This window comes from Ranitomeya imitator, chromosome 3 (genome assembly GCF_032444005.1).
Source record: "Ranitomeya imitator isolate aRanImi1 chromosome 3, aRanImi1.pri, whole genome shotgun sequence".
Classification (NCBI taxonomy): Eukaryota; Metazoa; Chordata; class Amphibia; order Anura; family Dendrobatidae; genus Ranitomeya; species Ranitomeya imitator.
In genome coordinates this window covers 133,585,734-133,609,881 of record NC_091284.1, presented here as the reverse complement: position 1 = coordinate 133,609,881, position 24,148 = coordinate 133,585,734, and the positions used below count along the sequence as shown (strand labels likewise).

General features: G+C 45.7%; 1 protein-coding gene across 1 annotated transcript in view; it reads left to right on the top strand.

Annotated features, from left to right (window-relative positions):
• PHEX (phosphate regulating endopeptidase X-linked) overlaps window positions 1-24,148 on the top strand; it is a 467,693-nt gene that overhangs the window by 259,749 nt on the left and 183,796 nt on the right. Inside the window, exon 9 of the mRNA XM_069761473.1 lies at window positions 10,008-10,153. Coding sequence (XP_069617574.1) covers window positions 10,008-10,153 — 146 coding nt within the window. The remainder of the gene's footprint in view (window positions 1-10,007; window positions 10,154-24,148) is intronic.

The window sequence follows — 24,148 nt, the reverse complement described above, 5'->3', positions numbered from 1 at the left end:
TTCAAACCAGCAGAACAGAGTCCATTTAACACAACACCAGTCTGTGCCAACAGAATCGCTGTTTTTTTATTTCTCCTCACAGAACTAGGATCACCGCCTCAGAATAAATATCCTGCTCAAACCAGTTTAAGCCAGAGTAATCAAGCAGTTGCAGGGGAAATGGTGGCTTCCTGTGGTGATTAGTACTGCAGGCAATAATATTTCCAATTCTACATTACTAACAAATAGAACGACAGCTGCAAATTACATGCAAATGTTAATGGTAGGTGATGATCAGCGGTATATTCCCCATCACCTCACATATGCGCAAGTGCACATTATCTGTATTATGTGTGCAGTTTCTGAAATCCACTAGAGGGTGCATGATCGCTGTCAAATGCCAGACAAAGCGCTAAGCAAAGTGAAATGGCCATTACCTTGTTGCACATCTCGTGGCTTATGTTGCTTTCTTGTTAGGCCACGTTCACACATTCAGTATTTTACCTTAGTATTTGTGAGCCAAAACCAGGAGAAGAACAATCCTAGATAAAGAATATTAGAAACACGTCACCACTTCTGTATTTTTCACCGACTCCTCATTTTGGCATAGAAATACTGAGGTAAAATACTGACCCAATACTGAATGTGTGAACATGGCCTTATAGTGATGCAGGCAGAATAATATTCACAGAAGATTGCTGATAGTGCTGTGTTTTATTTCAAAACGAAGGAATGAGCGATTTATTATATGGCATCATGTAGCCCCAACATTGTATCACTCCTGATCTTTCTGAGTATTTGAGCAAAAAATATCCAGGGTAGTGCCATAGTTTATGACTTCTGGCTTGTATGTTTATGTATTGTGCATTATTTTTACATTAGATATTTGGCTTTACATTACACATACGTTTACCATAGTTTGTTTCACCTTTTGCACATTACAATTATGTTTTTAATAAATTTCATTTATTTTTTTGTTGAAATATCAGGCTAGCACATTTTTCTCTGATATTGGGCAACAAGAGCAAAACATGCATTCAACTTATGTATTTTACTAATTGGCTATTTTTGTATACTGACAGAAGCATTGATTTTTTTAAGGCAATTTATGGGCCAAATGTAATATACAGCTCTGGAAAAAATTAAGAGACCACTGCAAAATGTTTAGTTTGTCTGATTTTTCTCTTTATAGAAATATTTCTGAGTAAAATGTAAATTGTTCTTTTAGTCTATAAACTTCTGACTTGTCTCCGAATTTCCAAGCATAATTTTTGTATTTTTTTCTGACAAAGAAAAATGGTCTAACTTAAAAAAAACAAAAAAAAACAGTGCTTTTGGACCTCAAATAATGCAAGGAATACAAGAGCATAATCATTTAGAAACAACAATACTAAAGTTGTAACCAGGGCCGGCGTCAGCACCTGGTGTACCCGGGCAAGTGTCGGGGACCTGGCGAGACAGGGGGGCCCATTCACGGCCGGCGTTAGGGGCAGGCAGCAGCTTAGGGCCCCCGCTCCCCCAGGGGCCCTCAGCTAGTGGCACATCAGCAGCTGCTATGGGGCCTCTGTGAGGCAGGGGGGCCCGCATGTCGCCAGCGCCAACTCCCCCACCACCGCATTGAACTATACCGCGTCTGCCGGTAAAGTTCAAAGCAAATGATTCCCAGCTCTGCCTCTGACACTGCCGCTGCTGCGGGTGCGCGATGACGTCATCGCACACTCACTGTGTGTCAGGCAGTGCAGCGGCACCCGCCAAGAACGGAGCAGGGAGAAGCGCGCAGCGCGGGCACGTTGAGGTGAGGAGTGTTTTTTTGTGTGACTATAACAGTGAGTACTGGACTATGGGGCTATTCTTGTGGGGAGGGGGACTGTGCTGTATACTACATGGCTGTGCTATATAGTACATGGCTGTGTTAGATACTATGTGGGCTGTGCTATGTACTATAAGTAGGGTTGAGCGAAACGGGTCGGCCATTTTCAGAAGTCGCCGACTTTTGGCAAAGTCAGGTTTCATGAAACCCGACCCGAACCCTGTGTGGGGTCGGCCATGAGGTCGGCGATCTTCTGAATCTGGTATTGGAATTCCAATACCGAGTTCCAATATGTTTGCAATATCGGAAATTGGTATCGGAATCCATATTTAAGTGTAAAATAAAGAATTAAAATAAAAAATATTGCTATACTCACCCTCTGACGCGCCCTGGTACTAACCGTCAGCCTTCCTTCCTTAGAATCAGCGCGTGAAGGACCTTCGGTGATGTCGCGGCTTGTGATTGGTCGCGCGAGCGGTCACATGGGCGGTCGCGCGACCAATCACAAGCCGCGACGTCATCTAAGGCCCTTCACGCGCTGATTCTAAGGAAGGAAGGCTGCCGGTTAGTACCAGGGCGCGTCAGAGGGTGAGTATAGCAATATTTTTTATTTTAATTCTTTATTTTACACTTAAATATGGATCCCAGGGCCTGAAGGAGAGTTTCCTCTCCTTCAGACCCTGGGAGCCATTGGAAACCCAATGCACTGCATTGGGTTTCGTGTTTCGGCCGACCCCAACCCCGACTTTTTTATAGGATCGGCCGATTTCACTCGACCCGACTTTTGAAATAGTTGGGTTTCGTGAAACCCGACCCGATCCTATAAAAGTAAAAGTCGCTCAACCCTAACTATAAGTGCTGTTATATGCTACATGGGCTGTGCTATATACTATATGTCTGTGCGATATACTACATGGGCCGTGTTATATACTACGTGGGCCATGTTATATACTACGTGGGCTGTTATATGCTACGTGGGCTGTGCTATATACTACATGGCTGTTCTATATACTACGTTGGCCGTGTTATATACTATATGGGCTGTGTAATATAATATGTGGCTGTGCTATATACTATATGGGCTGTTATATGCTACGTGGGCTTTGCTATATACTATGAGGCTGTGCTATATACTACATGGGCCATGTTATATACTACGTGGGCTTTGCTATATACACTATATGGGCTGTTATATGCTATGTGGGCTGTGCTATATACTACACGGCTGTTCTTTATACTACGTGGGCCGTGTTATATACTACGTGGGCTATTATATGCTACGTGGGCTGTGCTATTTTCTACATGGCTGTTCTATATACTACGTGGGCCGTGTTATATACTACATGGGCTGTGTTATATAATATGTGGCTGTGCTATATACTATATGGGCTGTTATATGCTATGTGGGCTGTGCTATATACTATGTGGCTGTTCTATACACTACATGGGCCGTGTTATATACTACATGGCTGTGTTATATGCGATCATGAATCGTGGTATGTGTTAAAGGGGGGGCCCACTGGGACTCTTTCGCCCAGGTCCCTCAAAAACCTGGAGCCGGCCCTGAATTCCTCTTGATTACATTCCAGAGGTTGTTAGAGGTCGAGTTCCCGCTTCTGCACAGGGGGTATCTCGAGCCATCTCCACTGCGGTCTCCCATTCTGTTCCAGCCGCAGTGGAGTCTGCTCAGCAAAGACGTCGGTCCCAGTGTCTTGCTCAATCTCACTCTGTTCTAAGAGTTACTGCTGCTTCTCCAGCTTCTGCCATTAAAGCCAGTACTGGTCAGCAGCAAGCGGACTTCTCTGGGACTAAGTCCTTGTCTGCACATACTGAGCATGCCCAGGGCAAGATCTCCCGTTGGAGATCGAGGGTCAGGTGCTCAGGGTCTGCAGCACATCCCATTGGTCCTCTTGGCAGGTCTTGGAAGGGCAAAAGTTCTGTAGCCACTTCCTGTGCTGCAACTATATAACTGCGCATGACCGCACGGCCATGCGCTAGTATTGTCTCATAATTATATATGTGTGTGTGTAGATGGATGTATGTCGATGGATGAAAGCTCCTAAATATCCCTCCCTAGAGTTGTTGTCTGCTCGCGGATGTTGGTAGCTATCTAGCGCCCGACTAACCATCTGCACGATACACACATTACAGCGTCCTCTTGCTGTGTTCGCCTGTACGGCGCCGTGCGCTTGCCTAGCGCTTTCCATACACAAGCCTGTGTGGTTGGTGGCGTCCGTCAGTGCGGCATTGCTCGCACTCCTGTGCATTTATATATTTCTAATTAGTTTCCTTACACACCCAGTTGCGGTGTAGTGCCAGCAAGGGTCTAATCGGACTTCAATCCCAGTTGGGGTTAAGTACGCTGACTGCTTGCTCGCGCTTTAGGTGCGGTACTGTGGTCCTGTGACGCAACAGGATTGCTTCCTTCACGCTGGGTGAGGTTGAACCCACGTGTGTTTATTTTAGTGTACCGCCATATAGTCTGCAATTTACTAGCAGCGGGTTTTCACCTACACGGTGGACCTCGGACTGCGAACGCATCTATATCATCTTTCTGGGTGCGTTCCGCCAGTCCTAACAGAGGTTTTCAATGGGGTTCAGGTCTGGAGATTGGGTTGCCCATGACAGGGTTTTTTTATGTGGTGGTCTCTTAATTTTTTACAGAGCTGTATATATATATATATATATATGTATATATTGTAGCGTTTCACCCGCTATGGGTCTAGGGGACACTCGCTTAGGTGCGGCGGGTGACACTCAGGAGACACGTTTCTTTAAAAGTTCTCATGTTTATTGCTCCATAAACCAGCAAGACAGGAACAACAGGTAAACAGTCTTACTTCAGATCGATGTTTCCTCAATGTCCATAATAGAGCTCCGCTCTCTCTCACGTCTGTGGGCACACAGGCTGAGCTATGTCCAGCACGTAGGCTCTCCAGCCTAAAGATGGTCTCTGTGTGTTGTTCAGGACGTCTGTCCCCACTTGGAACCGTCCAACACATAGGCCACTCTGCAGTGTCCAGCCAGGACACATGGAAGTGTGTCCACCCTGGCAGACTTCCAAACACTCTCTCACCATGTGCTACACATCTCCATTAAGTAGCCTGAAACCACACCCATTGGTGAAGTAACGTCACATGATTAGACATGTGGCTATGACATCACCACAGGTCCTGAAAAACAAATAGGCATGGTTATGCCCCTTACCCAGGGGTGAGGTATATGGGTAGCCAGACCCTCCCATCTCTCATAGCTACCCGTAACCCGGACCCAAACATCCTAAACAATTCCTTATTGCCTTATGTGTATTAAACAAAACACTCCGGGTTACATCACAGCGGCAAGTCTTCTCTGTGATACATACCTCCCATCGACTATACAAGCTTTAGCCATGCTACATACCTCCCCCCTCTGCCTAAAGCCGTGGGGCTTGGCACTTGTCCTAAACCGACTAGAGACCCCTCTCAGTCGTCCCTGACAGTCAAACCGTCCGTTTAAGTCAGGGCCTGTCATTGAACCCTTTCGTCGGCATTCGTCATCCCTTTCGGTCAGATCCCTTAATAACGATGACCCCTTGACATCTCGTCTGCTACAGGATCTCCTGCTTAGGTCACTTAACCCTGAGCTAACTGAGGCATCACTGCTTCCACCCGTTTCATCAGGCCACCTTCTCCCATGGTTTTTATTGCCTGGAGAGCAATCCATCCACTTTTCTCTATGTCCCCTGCTAGCTTCCGCTTGAGGACTTCTGGTCTTACGCAAACTTCTTCGCATCTCTGGCAGCTGTCTATTAACTTGCCATCTCTCAAGTCTCAGCTGCTCTACCTCCCTTAGGTATGCCATGCGATATTCCAGGAGCATGCGGATATTCCTGAGACTCTCTCTGGATCCGACAACCAGGAACGGAACCATCCCATCTTCACCCAAGACCTGGACCTCTTCATCAGCGGGTATCCTCAGTCTCTTCAGACCGGATTTATCCACCATCTCCTGCATCACTCTCCCAAGTTTCCCAATGATTTTCGCCACCAGACCTTTAGGTACTTGGACTGTGTCTTCCACTAAGCCCAGCCGACTAAGAGCTTTCCTTTCACGCTCCAAACGTCGAATGGCTTCATCATTCTTCAAAATGATCTTCTGCTTTGTACGGAGGCAGTGTAGGTGCATATCCCTCAGGACAGCCACCCGCTTCACTGTGACTTCCATAGTCGACAGTATCACCAACTGTTTAGTCTCTGGTGCCCAGTGCACACTACATGCTTCCACCGCTTTTCTAAAGGCCTCATGCACACCTTCACCGGTACAGGCTTCTTGCACATCCTCGGGTACATCTATCACACTCTTGAAGAGCGGGGTCTCACTCTCTTCATGGACGGACGGCTCCGGTTCTTCTTTGGACCTTTCCATTAAGACATCTGCCATGACCGGGTGACTGTCTTGTTCTGCCTTTACCGCGAGCTCTTCCTCAGTTTTACCCTTCTCAACAATCTTTGCCAAGATGGGTATCGGCAGCTCCGCCTTGTTATCACTCGGGGATGACTGCTGTACGTCTCGGACCCGTAACTTCTCCTCTGACAGAAGACTTCTTACTGCTTCTCGGAGCACTACCACATTTTCGCCTAAGGCCTTATTCTCACTGTGCCACACTGTCAGGTGACCTCTGAGCTCAGAGACCTCCTTCTCCATCTCATCCAACCTGTGCTCCGCCATTTGTCTCAGGGCCTTTTCTTGTTTGAGAGACTCTTTGAGCAGCTCTATCTCGCTTCTCCCATCCTCCGGATTGGTGGAGCATGCATCACTTGAGGAGGTATCTAATTCAGGCACCACTTCTTTGGTGGCCACCTCCACTTCTGCACCCTCAGACTTTGCACTGTCAGCGTCAACCCTCTCTGGGGTCTTAGCGGTGACATCCTTAGGTTCGTCCCGTTCCCCTGGGACTTTAAAGTACTCCAGACACTTCAAGTCCTCAGCACCAGATTTTCTGGAGCCTTCACCCTCTTCCGTCACATCTTCACAAGGTGCAACTGGTTCAGCCCCTTTGCCTTTTCTACGTCTCCGGCGACGGGAGGAAGACTTGCCAGCGGAACCTGAGTCAGCCTTACTGCACTCTTTTCCACTGGTGTCATCATCTGAATGGAAGTCACCACCACCCAATTGGTCTTCCTGGAACCGACAGTCCCCACTTAAACAGGTCACAATTTCTGGCATGGCTGTCACTGCCATCCTGTCTTCACCCTGTGGAGCCCTGTCGTTCCCCTGTGTCAGTATTTCTGATACCGGTACATCATACTCAGTTGTAGCACTTGTTACTGGCCTTGTCATGTCACAGTCACCCTTGGAGTCTGTGTCACACCCCACAATAAGGCGACCCCCCAAGTCACACTCTAACTGGGTGTCAGCTCCACTCTGTTTAACCACCACATCCTTATCTACCAGTTCATTACCAGTCACACTGTCGCACACTTCAGGTGACGTCAGGTCAGTAAGTTCGGCAGACGCACGGTTTCCTCTGGTCGCCCTTATACCTGACCCATCAGTGTTGGGAGGTGTTTCTGCCAATGTTGTCTCACCAAGTTGGGCCTGTTCACCATTTTCTTTGGGCATGTCCAGCTTAGGTCTGTCCACACTAGGGGGCGCATTCACATTACTACCTCCCATACACATAATTTCCACAAACACTTCACCTTTTTCCCACCAGTCCCACAGTGCTTCCAAATCTTGTCCTATTACCATAGGACACGGCAAGTTCGGGACTACAGCCACCTCATGGTATGTGGAAACATCAGCTGCGACAATGTAGAGAGTGGCTACCTGAAGACCTTTAGCGTCCCCACTTATGCCACTTATTTTCGCCTTTGTCCCAGGTGACACAGAACTTCCTGGAAGGGTCCTCAGCAAAGACACTTCCCTCCCCGGGTCTAACAACCCCCGCACACGCTCTCCATCCAGCCAAAAAGGACACAGTCGTGACTCGTCACTGATCGGCTCCCCTTTTTTTGGTTCCGCCCCCTTTTGGGCAAGTGCTCTGTTTTTTGACACCACCCCTGTTCGGGTTACAGCCCCCTTTTGGGATTCCACCCCTTTTTGGGCTACTACCCCTATCTGGGTTACCGCCCCTTTTTGGGACTCCACTCCCTTTTGGGCAACCATCCCCGTTTGGGTCCCCGCCCACTTTTAGGGACACTCCCTTCCCTGGGGTACACTCTGTGGACTTCCCCACGGCACTCAGGCCCCAGTTCGCACAGTACACCACTTAGTCTCTGGGCCTGTACTGGCCCTTTAAGAGTCTGCAAAGAGAAAAAAAAATGTTTTTTTTTTTTTTTTTTTTTTCTTCAACACTTCACCAGCTCCTGCTGGCACTGCTACAGCCCCTGCTGCAGTCCCAAATCACTGGCACCTCCGGGTGCTGATCACAAACAGCTGCTGCCGCCACTGCAGCTCCTGCTGCTACGGAACCTCTTGCTGCAACCGCGCTGCACGGCTCAACCACAGACTTCGTGGACCCGCCGATCCACAGCAAGCCGCTTGTCACCTTCGTGGACCCGCCGATCCACAGCAAGCCGCTTGTCACCTTCGTGGACCCGCCGAGCCACAGCAAACTTCGTGACCTCACTGAGCCACAGCAAGCTGACTCTCAGGAAAAAAAAACTCAGTCTCTTACTGACCTCTGGTCAGCAAAGCACAGACTCCTGTCTGTTACAAAAAATTATCACTGATCCCGATCAGCACAATACAAGGTTTTCAGACCGTTACGCACCCGGCTTTAACATAGCCCAAAAACAGTTTTTCACTGACCCCGGTCAGCACAATACACGGTTTTCAGACCGTTACCCGTTGGCAACTTCACGGGCTCCTGGACACCCCTCAGCCTCAGAGATGCCCAGACGCACTGTCTCTGTTTTCTTCCAGTCTGACCCCGGTCAGTACACACGGACACCTGTCCGTTACCTGTTGGTGCCCGGCCACACAGTTTCCCGGATCCCTCTTCTCAGAGGTATCCCAAAACAACAGTTCTCACTGATCCCGATCAGCACTACTCACGGTTTTCAAGACCGTCCACTCCTCTGGCTCAGACCAGCCAGCGCTGCAACACGTGCTCCTTGGATCGTTGCCCGCAGTCTAAAACACCAATTGTAGCGTTTCACCCGCTACGGGTCTAGGGGACACTCGCTTAGGTGCGGCGGGTGACACTCAGGAGACACGTTTCTTTAAAAGTTCTCAGGTTTATTGCTCCATAAACCAGCAAGACAGCAACAACAGGTAAACAGTCTTACTTCAGATCGATGTTTTCTCAATGTCCATAATAGAGCTCCGCTCTCTCTCACGTCTGTGGGCACACAGGCTGTGCTATGTCCAGCACGTAGGCTCTCCAGCCTAAAGATGGTCTCTGTGTGTTGTTCAGGACGTCTGTCCCCACTTGGAACCGTCCAACACATAGGCCACTCTGCAGTGTCCAGCCAGGACACATGGAAGTGTGTCCACCCTGGCAGACTTCCAAACACTCTCTCACCATGTGCTACAATATATATATATTGGACACTAGGGGTCTGATTCATCATTTCTATTTCTTTTTTAAGTCATTTTTTTCTTGTGCTATAATTGGCTACGGATTTTTTTTCCAAACTCAGCAAAATGGCACACAAAGTTTATTGTTTTTGTCAAAATCTGTCCTTTTCTCTCTATATTCACTTTTGCAACTTTTAGATCAAAAATTATTAAAGGGGAGGGGGGATTGGAGTATATTTGCACCAAATTTAGTGACTTTGAAAAGTTACAAGTGATGTATTAGGCAAAAACATATGTATACCCAAAACCACACGCACAGCGATAAAGTAAAAGAACAACAATAGGTTAACAGATTTCAAAAAAGCATAAATGGAAAGATGAATTTTGGTGTAAACAAAGAAAAAAGCGCATAAAGCACTAAACACTTCCCAAAGTCAGATTATTATTATTATAGCGTGGTTTATTTCATGGTGCTTTACATGTGAGCAATAATGAATCAGACCCTAAGTGTATGACTTGTTATAAGATATTTTTAGTCATTTTTATATTAAATATTGGAGGATTTTAGTTTGACCGATGATCCTTATGAACATTAATTGCATAGGAGATATTGCTGGTGCACTGTATCGTACATATCAATACATATGATCATGATGTAAGAGTAAAGTTCTTTTAAAAACAACCAATTCATTATGTTTCATGTTTTTCCCAGTTTGACTGGTTAACCTACTTAAAGAAAATCATTGATTTCAAGATGTATCCTGAACTGAAAGATATTGATTCTTCAGAAGAAGTCATTGTCCGGGTACCGCAGTATTTTAAAGATTTGTTTCGAATATTAGAGAATGAAGACAAAAGGTATCACTTCCAGTCTTCCTGTGGTATTTCTTACTATGTAATTTAGAGTAATTCATAGTAAAATAAAGTAAGCCAGGACTGATGAAAATTTTTAAATTTTTCAATATTTCTCAATAATATTTTGTAGTTCATGCTGGTCTGAGAAATCATGATTTATATAAATTCCTGTAAATTATTAAAATAATTGTTATCTATGTGTTTTAACATAATGCATGCTGATGAACATTCATGAAGTCCTTAGCCCTTGTTCATCTTTCCTAAAGTGCTGTTTCCAAAATATCAAGTTACAGTATGCTCTATGACTCCAAACGCTGGGACTTCAATTCCATTCAAAATGGGATTTCCGAGCCCAAATCTTAGGATCTCCAAGCGTTCCAATGGTTGGACTTTCAGAGATCAATACATTTTATCCTATAATTGGGTTAGCACTAGTGATGAGCAGATTATTTGAAAATAAATTTGCCAGTTCTCATAGATTTCACCCTGGGAATGTGTTTCACGGCAAAGTTGTTTGCCTCAAATTGAATGTTCCATATTATACTCTGGGATCTCTTGTAAGATATAAAAAAAAAAAAAACCTAATACGTCTCTGACATCACAATGTCGCTATCTTACAACATGCAGTGAACCTCAAGGCCTAGCCATGGCCGGAAGTTCCAGCCTATAGTATAGGTCAAGCAGATGAGGCATGTGAAGGCTGAAAAAGAGACCTGAGGACCAAACTGGGGGCACGTGAAACCACAAATTTCAGGAAAGTGAACTCGAACTTGATCCCTTGCTAATCGATCTTTAGTTAGAAGATAACAATATTTTGAAGTCAACCCTTTAAAGTGCCCATATTCCTTAGTTAAATAGTGCTTGAACTTCTGTTGGTCGACTGCTATCTCTCCTCACTTTCTCTCATGAATACCCAGCCACCCGATCATATGTTCTCTATGTGTCGTGACGACATTGGTGTGAGATATAATCCCTTTCAAAATGAAAAAAACATTCTGAAATCTCTGGTAAAATTTAATCTACCTTATTAGAAAACCATTTAAAATATCATCATGGAGGGGTAACAAAGCCTAATTTACTTGTGTTGACCTACTGGTCTTAATCATAACTTATACAATGCCAGACAAATAGTTTATATAAGCTATAGTGGCTCTCCACCCATGACATCACTAATTTAATGATATGCAAATATGTGTGGACATCTAGACCACATTGGAAAATACATATGTGAACACTCAAGCCACATTTGAAGAATACAAGAAAAGCATATAAGAATTTCTAATAAAGTGGATTAAAGTTTACCGTAAGTTTCAGAATTAGTTTTTTTTCCTTTTTGCATGGGATTATATTACATGCTCTAGCCAATGAGCTTTCTGAAGATCCGGAGCTATATGTGGTGGTGGACATATAACAGTGGAGAGACAAATCTACCTTTTTTCCCTGCTATTGGCATCAGATGCTGACAAAATAAGCCATGGCTTAAATTAACCATGAGAGTTATCTTAGTCACCATATTGGCCTCATCCAAACTAGGTTCTCACTCAAAAGTCATGAACTTCTCTAAGCTGCTGAATAAAACTGAAAATACTCTTCATATACCTTCGTCCCCCTGACAAAGGCACAGCGCCGAAATGCGCGTAGGGGCTGTGGCACCATCTCCTGAGCTCTGGTAAGATCCTGTCACATCTTTTGATTATGGCTGTTGTCAGTATAGATGTTCGTTTTTCCTGCTACCTACTGTATTTTTAGTATATAACCACTTTGATATTGCCATTTGGCTACATAACGTGGAATTTAGCTGTACATGTGTGGTGAGCTTTTGGGATCCCTATTTTAGGAGTTCTGCCCTATACAGCAACACTCAGATTACTGTGGGTTACTAGGTCTTGCAGGACTTGCCGCTCAGTATTATTTTTATATCTGTGTATTTTTGATTTTATTTTAATAAAGATTGTTGTTTGATGTTTCAAATACGCCTTTGTCTATATATGATTCTATATACCTGTCGGCAGAACACTTATTCTGTCTACACTAATTCTCCTGATTACCTCTTAAGGTACCATCACACTAAACGATATCGCTAGCGATCCGTGATGTTGCAGCGTCCTGGCTAGCGATATCGTTCAGTTTGACACAGAGCAGCAATCAGAATCCTGCTGTGATGTCGTTGGTCGCTGCAGAAAGTCCAGCACTTTATTTCGTCGCTGGACTTCCTGCTGACATCGCTGAATCAGCGTGTGTGATGCCGATTCAGCGATGTCTTCGCTGGTAACCAGGGTAAACATCGGGTTACTAAGCGCAGGGCCGCACTTAGTAAGCCGATGTTTACCCTGGTTACCGGCATAGTTGGTCGCTGGAGAGCTATCTGTGTGACAGCTCTCCAGCGACCAAACAGCGACGCTGCAGCGATCCGGATCGTTGTCGGTATCGCTGCAGCATCGCTTAGTGTGACGGTACCTTTATGTATAAATGTTTATCTGAACAAACATGTATTCTGAATAGGAAGCGCGACTTATATCCCTTGAGAATAAAAAGACCAGTTATGTTCAAATCCAATTTTCGTATCTTTCTTTTGCCCAATATCTGCCATTGAGCAAGAGTCAGATGGTCTTTATACACATATTACATGATTTTTTTTTTTTACCAACATTAAAAAAGTTGTCTGGTACTGCTCTTTACCACTTGAACGGTTGGGCAGTCATGATGACTTTACGCCTTCATAACTGGTGCCCAATCAGCAAGTTTCATGCGTGTGTCCAATGCTAATTAATAGGACAGGGGCACGATATCTGCCGATCATGTACTGGTCTCGCAGGTTTGGGCAGACGTGACATCATCAGCGCTGCTTACCTTCCAATGTGAAAGTGAGCAGCCCCAGACAGTTTGTCTAATCTCATGTGTATGGCCAACTTACTGATGTAAACATAATGACCGCTGATTCAACACAGTATAAAAAGGAATTTAACATTAAACTGAAAAATAATATATATTTAAGACTGAAATCAAACACTCCTGGCTTTGCCACAATTAACATACTGTATTATTTATTTGGAGTTATTTTTACCTGTACCCTTTATAGAAGTAGATATGACTTCTACTATTAGATATGTAAATTGATTTTTTGACATTGTTCATTTCTACCCATATAACTTACAACATCATAGCAATGAAATACATTTTTTTTTTCACCAAAGCCTATGGCAACTGGAGTTGACTGCTAATCAGATGCGCGATTTTTGTTGACCAATATAAGCCACTGAATAGCGGTAAAATAGTGGAGTGAAATACAAGTCCTTTTTTTAAGTAAAAACCTACTATCCTTGAACAATTTATGATTGGAGACTTGTGACAGCTATAAGAGGCGCTGGATACAGGACACTTAGCAGAAGCTGAAGATTAATAGACATCCACAATCTCATCAGATGTCAACCCGACGTGTTTCGAAGGAAGACATTTCATTTAGGATTAAAGGAATTCCTGTGAAGAGTTGAATTATTTCCCTTAACAATGTATATTGCTGCAGCCATCTGGGGGCTGAGACACCATAAAATGTCACAAACTGCTGCCTCTTACCCTGGATCCTTTTTTGTGAGCACACGCTGCTGCCGTAAACATATTTTCACAGTTAAGCACAGTGTTTGCCAAGTAATTTTGGAAATAAACGATTTCTATTTTTAGACGTGTACCTTCTCATGGCCGCTGACACTTAAGCGAATCTAAACAGATATTTCATATAGTCAGTTTTTTCCTATGTCAGGGAAAATATTGGCTATGACGAATCTGTAGACAGTTCTATATCGCTCTTTGCGCTGTGAAAATTAATGAAAATTAATGGCACCTATTTGTTTTGTTTTTTATATGTCATTTATCTAGCAATCGTAGATGAGAAAAATGTGACGTATCTTCCGGTTGATTTATGGGCCAAAGAGAAATTAGGCTGATATTCGAAAGTACAGAACGACAGTGCACAGAATATGTGGATTAGTGGAGCTGGAGTTAAAATGTACTGGTACATTGTGTAATACAATAGGATACGAATATTCCCAAAGTTACATCAGTTACAGTGTATGGGTTCTAAAATGCAAATCCCCATATAAAATAATTTCCAAACAAGGGCCCCTTATACTGCACGGTTCAGACCACTATACACACTCACCGTCATTGAGCAATGGTCTCGTGAAGTTCTCTTTACTTTAAGAAATCAAAAGGAAGCTATCATCAAAAAATGACTAATTGCTTAAATCTGGTTTTTGTTTTTATCTATATTTTTTTAAATTGGCAATGCTTTTTTTCCATATCAAAATCTTTATAAAAAAAAAAAAATACTATGCTTGCAATGTTCACATGTTCTTTCAGGGAAATTTTTCAGCAGGTTCCTTATCAGCATAGGCAGGATTACAATAACAGGTAACACCTCTATACACAGCTGACAACACAATATCCACCAGTCATAACTTGTGACATCACAGCTGATCCTGCTCCCCCTCCTTCAAAAACGCTAAAAAAGACCCTCCTACTATTTACAACAACTTGAAAAGATCAGTATTAAAAAGGGGGCTTTGTCAGACAGGGGCAGGTCACAGAAATGAGCAATAGGGATTCTGGCCCTAGTTTTCACCTGATGGATACCCTACCTTGCCACAAAAGTTGGCACCTTAAAAAGCGATATGATGACCCCACTCCATGTTGACTCAATGTTGACTCGCCCTCAATGAGCCTGTTATACCCTGTTATACCCTGCAAAAGAGTAGCACCACCGTGAATAATGCAATAACAACAAACAGATATATGTTTTTCCAACAAATTTTTATTGGTTTACAAATTTAACAAAGGTAAGAGTAAAGGGTACGGGGAAAATAGGATACATGGGATAATAGGGAAAGAAAGGGGAAAGAAAATACAGGACTTTAATACTTTAACATACTGTAGCTTACTCAAATAGAACCAAGACAACTGTCGCTTACTCAAAAGTCAAATATGGTTCAAAAGGAAAAATAAATACGCCCTGGGATGTCTGGAATCACTTTTAGGTGTTCCTATGACCTTGTAGGGGCAAAGTACAGTTGAAAAACAGGCTACAATTGAGGAATAAATGAAGAAAAGTCTTTCTGGGAGTTCAAGTAATAGAGTCAATATGTTCAATAAGGTGTTGTTTGTTTGTAGAATTTCTTTATTTGGGACGAAGATCAGATTTGGACTTCGAGAGGAGTCCGTGGGGGTCCATGGAGGATATTATGCCTGCACCTATCAGGAAGTCAGCTCCCTCCGCCGGAGATGAAATATCGATCAATTTGGATGCAAATTTAATTTAATTTAATTTTAGCAATGAGATCTGAGACCAATTGTAAGGTATTCCAGCTTTTCGGAGTTCACAGGTAGTGGACTGAAATAATTTTCGCTTTTGTAATGTTTCTTTAGATAGGTCTTTGAAAAAGACCAAGTGGTTATATGGAGAAGAAAGGAATTTCGGCTCCTTTGGTATATTTAGTAAAGCATTTCTAACCCAATTGGGGTAGGAGACAATGACATCTGTTTCGACATCAGGTGGAAGAGCAGATAGTCTGCATACTCTAAAGGCCTTTTCAATTAAATTTTCCTCTTTGGCGTTAGAAAGTAGATAAGAAATTAATGAAGAGATGTAATCTTTTAGTTGTGAGTTCTGGACCGACTTTGGAATTCCTCTAATTTTTACATTATTTTTCTTTTTAAAGTCTTCAAGATTGTTTAGATTTTTTCTAAAAGAGTTGATATCATTTTGGATATTTTTCAATGAATCAGAGAGTGTAGCAAGATTTTGGTCCTCATTAGGATATGAGGACCTTTGATTTTTGACTGAAGAGATTTTTTTTTTTGAGTTATAGAAGGAGTTATCAGAAACTCCATAAGAATTTGAGTGTATGTTAACAGATATGTTTGATAACATATCTTTAAAGAGCTCTTTAATGAAACTCTCGGACGCTTTGGTATTGTTTAAGTGTATAGAGTCTTCAGATTCCAAATCGGTTTCAGATATTTTTGAGTCATCGTCACTAGTAGTAGTTTTCACTGAAACTTGGAGGGCTAATCATAAATTTTTCTGTTGGATTATCATCTGTTGCTTGGATATCGTTTATCAATGAGTTGTTGTTGTTAGAGTGCCCTTGTAATTTTTTCTGATTTGGTTTGATTTGCTTTTGTTTAGTTTAGTTTTTTGCTTAAATTTTTCATAAAATTCAGAGTTTTCACTACTAGATTAGTGTTCTGAGGAAGAATCTGACTCTGAAGAATAGATGTCATCAAGGGTCATATCATCTGAAAAAAAGTCACCTCTATAATCAGATGAATCTATATCGCTGTAAAACTTCCCAAAATGACCATTTTCCATCTGTCCTGATGAGTTAATGGATTCATCTGATTGGTAGGAAACAAATTTGTCTGTGTTGGAGATATTTGTTGTTTCTTTAACAGATTTAGCAGAATAAGGAGCTACATTAGGAAACTTCCTTTTAATTTTCCCTAAATTGTAATATCTAGTATTGTATGAGGACTTAGAAGGGGAATTTTTTTTCAGGTAGAGAAATCAGATGCAGATCAACACCCCCATCATCAGATAAAATTTTGGCCTCATCTGTCTTTACATTTGATGATTCTTTGAAAGATCCATCTCCTGTGATTACCAGGATATACAATTGTTTTGTATGTGTAGGGTTCCCCTTTAAATATGCTGTGTTTTTATGGCTATTATGTAAAGAAGTAGAAGTGGCACCATTCTTTACATTAAGTGATGGTTGATGATTTTTAGTTTTTAATATCGGTATTTTGCTAACTGCTCCATATGAATGTCTGATAATGCCATCTCTTTGATTTTTTCTTTCTTCTTTTATATCTGAATTATGGAAGAGGGTTTTTCCCTCTGTGTCCCTGTATACTGTGTGATTTTCAGAGGGTTTTTTCCCTGACCAGCCAACATGGGGTGTTTCTGACAAGCCCCGCAGTTGTATAACACTTCCTTCCTTTTCCTTTGTCACATTAAATGATCTGCCTCCCTCAGCGCTTATTGGCCCTGGCACAAACAGCGGTGCATCATGTCTCAAATTACTTCTTTGATCTATGAGAGCTGAAGAGATCCCCCCCACCGTGTGGTGTTAATGCTGGTGATTCTCCTTCCTTTCTCCTCTGCATCGTCACAGCATCATGTCTGTGATCACTTCTTTGGACACGGAGAGCTGAGGAGAACTCTCCATGTCTGTGCAGTGCTGAAGATGGTGAATCACCATCTTTTTCTGTTTGCTGCGTCATACCTTGTGAGAACTCCATGGCTCCCCCACTCCTCTTCTTATGTCTGGCAGCTTGCATTGGAGTCTCGATAGGAGCGAGGATCTCCGTCATCTCCATGTCTTCTCCTGCTTCCTCCTTCCGCTGTGTCACAGCTCCAGCAGCTATCGCGATCCCTTTGAGCGTCTTTGGATATCTGTCAGCTGGAGCTCCGGAAAGGGCGGGAGTTGTTGCCGCGTCGCCATTTTCTCCTCTCCGCTGCTTCTTCATTGCCTCAGAATCTCCCGCGCTCCTCTGGTTTATTTGCAGGACAGCATCAGCTGATGTCTCAAAGAGTGCAGGATGTTTTATAACAGATGTCTTACAGGCCATATGACTATTGTGAAGTTGTGGCTCTGTTTTTTTGCAGGGATCCATATTGTGAGGCAAAGGCTTTGTCACCTTTACCTCAGATGAGAGCAGGCTTTCATTAGATCTTCTCTATTTGTCCCTCCGTTTTAATAAAGGGATTTTTTTTTGGTTGAATGTTCTTTTTTCTTCTTTTAACCCAGTCCAGGCATGTTTTAGTAGGTTTTGTAACCTGGTGTTAGGGCTAGCGGAACGCACCAAATAATAAGACTGATAGTGTACGGTGTGTTCGTAGCCCCGGGTCCACCGTGCAGAGATGGAACCTGCTGCTGAGTAATGACGGACTATATGGCGGTACTCATAAGTATACTCGCGTGGGTTAAACTTCACCCAACGTGAAGGAAGCGATCCTGTTGCGTCACAGGATCGCGGTACCGCACATAGAAGGCGAGCAAGCAGTCAGCAAACTTAACCCCAACTAGGATTGAAGTCCGATTAGACCACTTGCTGGCACAACACCGCAACAGGGTGTGTTAGGCAACTCTTATAATTAGAGCACCGAAGTGCGAACTGTGCCGTGCTGGCAGGCACCACTAAGCACCCAGACGTGGGTCAGGAAGCGCACTACTGGCGCGTGGCGCCGCACTGGCGGTCACAGCAATAGACGCTGATACGTGTGTGACACGTTGAGTGATTTGTCGGGCGCTAGATAGCAGCCATACTCCATACGCGAACAGTCATACAATAGGGTAGGGGTATTTAATGAACGACTTGCACTCACAACAAACACACGTATTCAATTGTACACTAGCGCATGGCCGTGCGGTCATGCGCAGTTTATATAATTGCAGGACAGGAAGTGGCCACAGAAACTTTGCCCTTCCAGGGCCTGCCAAGAGGACCAATGGAATGCGCTGCAGAGCCAGAGCACATGACCCTCGATCTCCAACGGGAGATCTTGCTCTGGGCATGCTCAGTGTGCGCAAACAAGGACTTAGTCCCAGGGAAGTCCTCTCGCTGCTGACCAGCACTGACTTTAATGGCAGGAGCTGAAGTTGCAGCAGTAACTCTCTGTACAGAGTGAGAGCGAGCAAGACACTGGGAGCGATGTCCCTGCTGAGCAGACTCCACTGCGGCTGGAGGAGAATGGGAGACCGCAGCGGAGACGGATCGAGATTCCCCCTGTGCAGCAGAGGAAACTCGACTCCTAACATTACCCCCCCTCCTAGGGCCCCCCCCCCCCTGGGCCTCGCTACGCTCGAAGGCAGCAATGAGCTGTGGGGCCCGAATGTTTTCAGCAGGCTCCCAAGACCTGTCCTCTGGACCATAACCCTTCCAATCCACCAAATAAAACTTTTTGCCGCGTACCACCTTGCACCCCAAAATAACGTTCACCTCGTAATCGTCCGTAGACGAACCCGATGTCCCGGCAGATGACTCGGAAAACCGGGACATGTATACGGGTTTCAAGAGGGACACATGAAAGGTGTCGGTGATACCCAAGCGTGGAGGAAGAGCCAGGCGGTAGACCACAGGATTAATCTGTTCGAGAACCTTGAAGGGACCCAAGTAGCGAGGAGCAAACGTAGTGGACTCAACTCGCAGCCTGATGTTACGGGCGGAGAGCCACACCAAGTCGCCAGGGGCAAAAGTCGGAGCAGGGCGCCGATGAACATCGGCGGAGGACCTCATTCTCTCCTTGGAGGCCCGAATGGCATCCTGCGTGCGATCCCAAATGTCCCGTGCCTCCACAGCCCAGTCTGCCACCCTGGGATCAGCGGAAGACACAGGCATGGGCACAGGAACACGCGGATGCTGGCCGTAATTTAAGAGGAATGGAGTCTGACCGGTGGAGTCGGCTACGGCATTGTTAAGTGCAAACTCTGCCCACGGTAGCAAGGATGCCCAGTCATCCTGTCTGGCAGAAACAAAATGTCGCAGATATGTGACCAAGGTCTGGTTGGCCCTTTCTACCAACCCATTCGTCTCGGGATGATATGCCGAAGAGAGATTTAACTCAATACTGAGTAGACGACATAGCTCCCTCCAGAATCGAGACGCAAACTGGGGACCCCGGTCACTAACAATTTTGTCTGGCATACCGTGTAAGCGAAAGATATGCTTGATAAACAAGACAGCCAACGCCCGTGCAGAAGGTAGCCGTGGAAGAGGCACCAAATGCACCATTTTGGAAAAATGATCGGTGATCACCCAGATAATGGTGCAATTACGAGACTTGGGTAAGCCAACCACAAAGTCCATCCCGACCATCTCCCAGGGCCTGTCAGCCACGGGCAGAGGATATAGCAAACCAGCTGGCCGTTGCCGAGGAGTCTTGTTCCTGGCGCAAGAGACACACGCCCGAACGTACTCCGCGACATCACGAGCCATATGCGGCCACCAGTATGTCCTCGCCAGTAACTCTGATGTCCTTTTAGTACCAAAATGTCCACCCACCCTGGACGAGTGCGCCCAAGAGAGACCCTCCGGTCGCAAACTAGATGGAACAAAAGTCTTGCCCGGGGGCACAGACTCCAGCGAAACCGGGGCCACGGTTCTCAAACTCTCGGTGGGGACAATAAGCCGAGGCTCCTCCTCCTCCTCCGCAGATGACACAACGGAGCGAGAGAGAGCGTCGGCCCGAATGTTCTTCTCCCCAGAAAGGAAATGGAGGGTGAAATGAAACCGGGAGAAGAACAAGGACCATCTGGCCTGGCGAGAATTCAACCGCTGAGCTGTCTGCAGATACACCAAATTTTTGTGATCTGTGAAGACTTGGAAGGGAAAACGTGCTCCCTCCAAGAGATGTCTCCACTCCGAGAAAGCCAACTTCATGGCTAGCAACTCCCTGTCCCCGATGGAATAATTCCTCTCTGCTGGTGCGAAGGTCTTGGAGAAAAAGAAGCAAGGATGCTTCCGACCTTGAGCATCCTTTTGGAAGAGGACTGCTCCAGCACCAACAGAAGAGGCATCCACCTCCATGATAAATGGCTTATCAACATCGGGGCGATGAAGAATGGGAGCGCTAGCGAAGTGTGACTTTATAGATATAAAAGCCTTGGAGACCTCCTCAGACCACAATTTGGGATTCGCCCCCTTCTTGGTGAGGGCAACCAAGGGAGCTACCAAAGTTGAGAAATGCGGGATGAACTGGCGATAATAATTGATGAACCCCATAAAGCGCTGCACCGCTTTAAGAGAATGGGGTTCCTGCCAGTCCATCACAGCCTGTAGTTTGGCAGGATCCATAGCCAATCCCTGGGCTGAGATGATGTAGCCTAGGAAAGGTAAGGACTCCTGCTCAAACATACACTTCTCCAACTTGGCATAGAGGGAGTTTGCCCGTAGGAGGTCGAAGACTTTGCAAACATCTCTCCGGTGGGAGTCAATATCTGGAGAGTAGATGAGAATATCATCCAGATAGACTACGACCGAGGTGGAAAGCATATCCCGGAAGATATCGTTCACAAAGTCTTGGAAAACGGCTGGGGCATTACAGAGCCCAAAGGGCATCACCAGATATTCATAGTGCCCATCCCTGGTGTTAAAAGCCGTCTTCCATTCGTCCCCCTCACGGATGCGAATCAAGTTGTAAGCACCCCGCAGATCTAATTTAGTAAATACCCTTGCTCCCCGAAGCCTATCAAACAGTTCAGATATCAAAGGCAAAGGGTATTTATTCTTAACGGTGATGGCGTTAAGACCCCTGTTGTCTATGCATGGACGCAATTCCCCACTCTTCTTCTGCACGAAGAAGAACCCTGCCCCAGCAGGTGACACTGACTTCCTGATGAACCCTCTTGCCAGATTTTCCTGGATGTACTGTGACATTGCCTCCGTCTTCGGGAGAGATAGCGGATAGACTCGACCCCGGGGAGGCTCAGCACCAGGCAAGAGGTCAATAGGACAGTCATAGGGGCGATGGGGCGGAAGGGTCTCCGCCGCCTTTTTGGAGAATACGTCTGCATACGACCAATACTGCTTGGGGAGAGAGGAAAGATCTGCGGGTACCTCAGTTGTAGCTACCTGAACGCACTCCCTCTGACACCTACCCTCACAAGATTCACCCCATCCCAGAATTCTGCCTGAGGACCACTCGATATGAGGAGAGTGGTACCGTAGCCAAGGTATTCCCAACAGGACTTCATCAATTCCCTCTGGAATGACGAGCAGAGAAATAATCTCCTGATGAGATGGCGACATGGACAGAGTAAAAGGGATGGTCTGGTGAGTTATCTGTGAGGGCAGAGTTGACCCATTCACCACTCGTACCGTTACAGGTTGAGCTAGCATAACCAGAGGTATTGAGTGGCGTTGGGCGAAGGCAGAAGACATAAAATTGCCCTCCGCCCCAGAATCCACGCAGAGCTCTACCGAGTGGGAGAATGAGCCTAAAGTAATTGTCCCCTTAAAGGACAATTTAGAGGCAAACGTCGCCGTGTCTAGTGTACCTCCACCTACGACCACTAGACGCTGACGTTTCCTCGACCGCTGAGGACATCTGGTGGCTAAATGTCCAGACTGCTGGCAAACATGACAGACCCTGAGTGCACAAGCGGTCCGGGACTTAGGTCCCGCTTGTGACACTTCCCTGGCCTCATGTGACTCAGGAACCAGGACCGGAGATTCCAGAGGTTTGGCGAAAGTAGGAGCCAGCCGAAACCTCTGCCTACACTGGGCTCGCTCTAACCTCCGCTCGTTAAAACGGAGGTCAATTCGAGTGGAGACTGTTATTAACTCCCCCAGTGTGGCAGGAATCTCCCTAGTGGCCAGAGCGTCCTTTACATGGTCAGCCAAGCCCCTCCAAAATATGGGGATAAGAGCTTTATCCGACCATTCCAGCTCAGATGCTAAAGTGCGGAATTGGACGGCAAAATGACTGACCAAGGACTCACCCTGAGTTAATGCCAGCAGTTGGAGCGCAGTGTCATGGGTGACTTGAGGTCCTAAAAAGACCTGTTTTAAAGTGCTCAAAAACAGAGGAGCACTCTGCACCACATGATCGCCACGCTCCCACAGCGGCGTAGCCCATTCCAACGCCCTGTCCGACAATAGAGACACAATAAATCCCACCTTAGCCCGCTCTGTGGGGAAACGTGCAGCCAGAAGCTCGAGATGAATAGAGCACTGACTCACGAATCCCCTACAAAATTTGCTATTACCAGAAAAATTTTCTGGCAGCGGGAGGCGAGAAAATGTCGGAACAGGGGTGGCAATGGACAAAGTTGCTGCAGCCACGCTGGCAGCCTGTACAGCAACTGCGGTAACATCCACAGCTGGGGTTGCGCTCTCGAGAGCCGCCAACCTACCCTCCAGCTGCTGTATATACCGCAGGGATTGCTGTTTGTCATCACTAGCCAGACCCTGGCGCTAGTGTAATGTTAGGGCTAGCGGAACGCACCAAATAATAAGACTGATAGTGTACGGTGCGTTCGTAGCCCGGGGTCCGCCGTGCAGAGATGGAACCTGCTGCTGAGTAATGACGGACTATATGGCGGTACTCATAAGTATACTCGCGTGGGTTAAACTTCACCCAACGTGAAGGAAGCGATCCTGTTGCGTCACAGGATCGCGGTACCGCACATAGAAGGCGAGCAAGCAGTCAGCGAACTTAACCCCAACTAGGATTGAAGTCCGATTAGACCACTTGCTGGCACAACACCGCAACAGGGTGTGTTAGGCAACTCTTATAATTAGAGCACCGAAGTGCGAACTGTGCCGTGCTGGCAGGCACCACTAAGCACCCAGACGTGGGTCAGGAAGCGCACTACTGGCGCTTGGCGCCGCACTGGCGGTCACAGCAATAGACGCTGATACGTGTGTGACACGTTGAGTGATTTGTCAGGCGCTAGATAGCAGCCATACTCCATACGCAAACAGTCATACAATAGGGTAGGGGTATTTAATGAACGACTTGCACTCACAACAAACACACGTATTCAATTGTACACTAGCGCATGGCCATGCGGTCATACGCAGTTTATATAATTGCAGGACAGGAAGTGGCCACAGAAACTTTGCCCTTCCAGGGCCTGCCAAGAGGACCAATGGAATGCGCTGCAGAGCCAGAGCACATGACCCTCGATCTCCAACGGGAGATCTTGCTCTGGGCATGCTCAGTGTGCGCAAACAAGGACTTAGTCCCAGGGAAGTCCTCTCGCTGCTGACCAGCACTGACTTTAATGGCAGGAGCTGAAGAAGCAGCAGTAACTCTCTGTACAGAGTGAGAGCGAGCAAGACACTGGGAGCGATGTCCCTGCTGAGCAGACTCCACTGCGGCTGGAGGAGAATGGGAGACCGCAGCGGAGACGGATCGAGATTCCCCCTGTGCAGCAGAGGAAACTCGACTCCTAACACCTAGTTTTCCATAATTTAATATGCTTTAGGTAGCTGAAA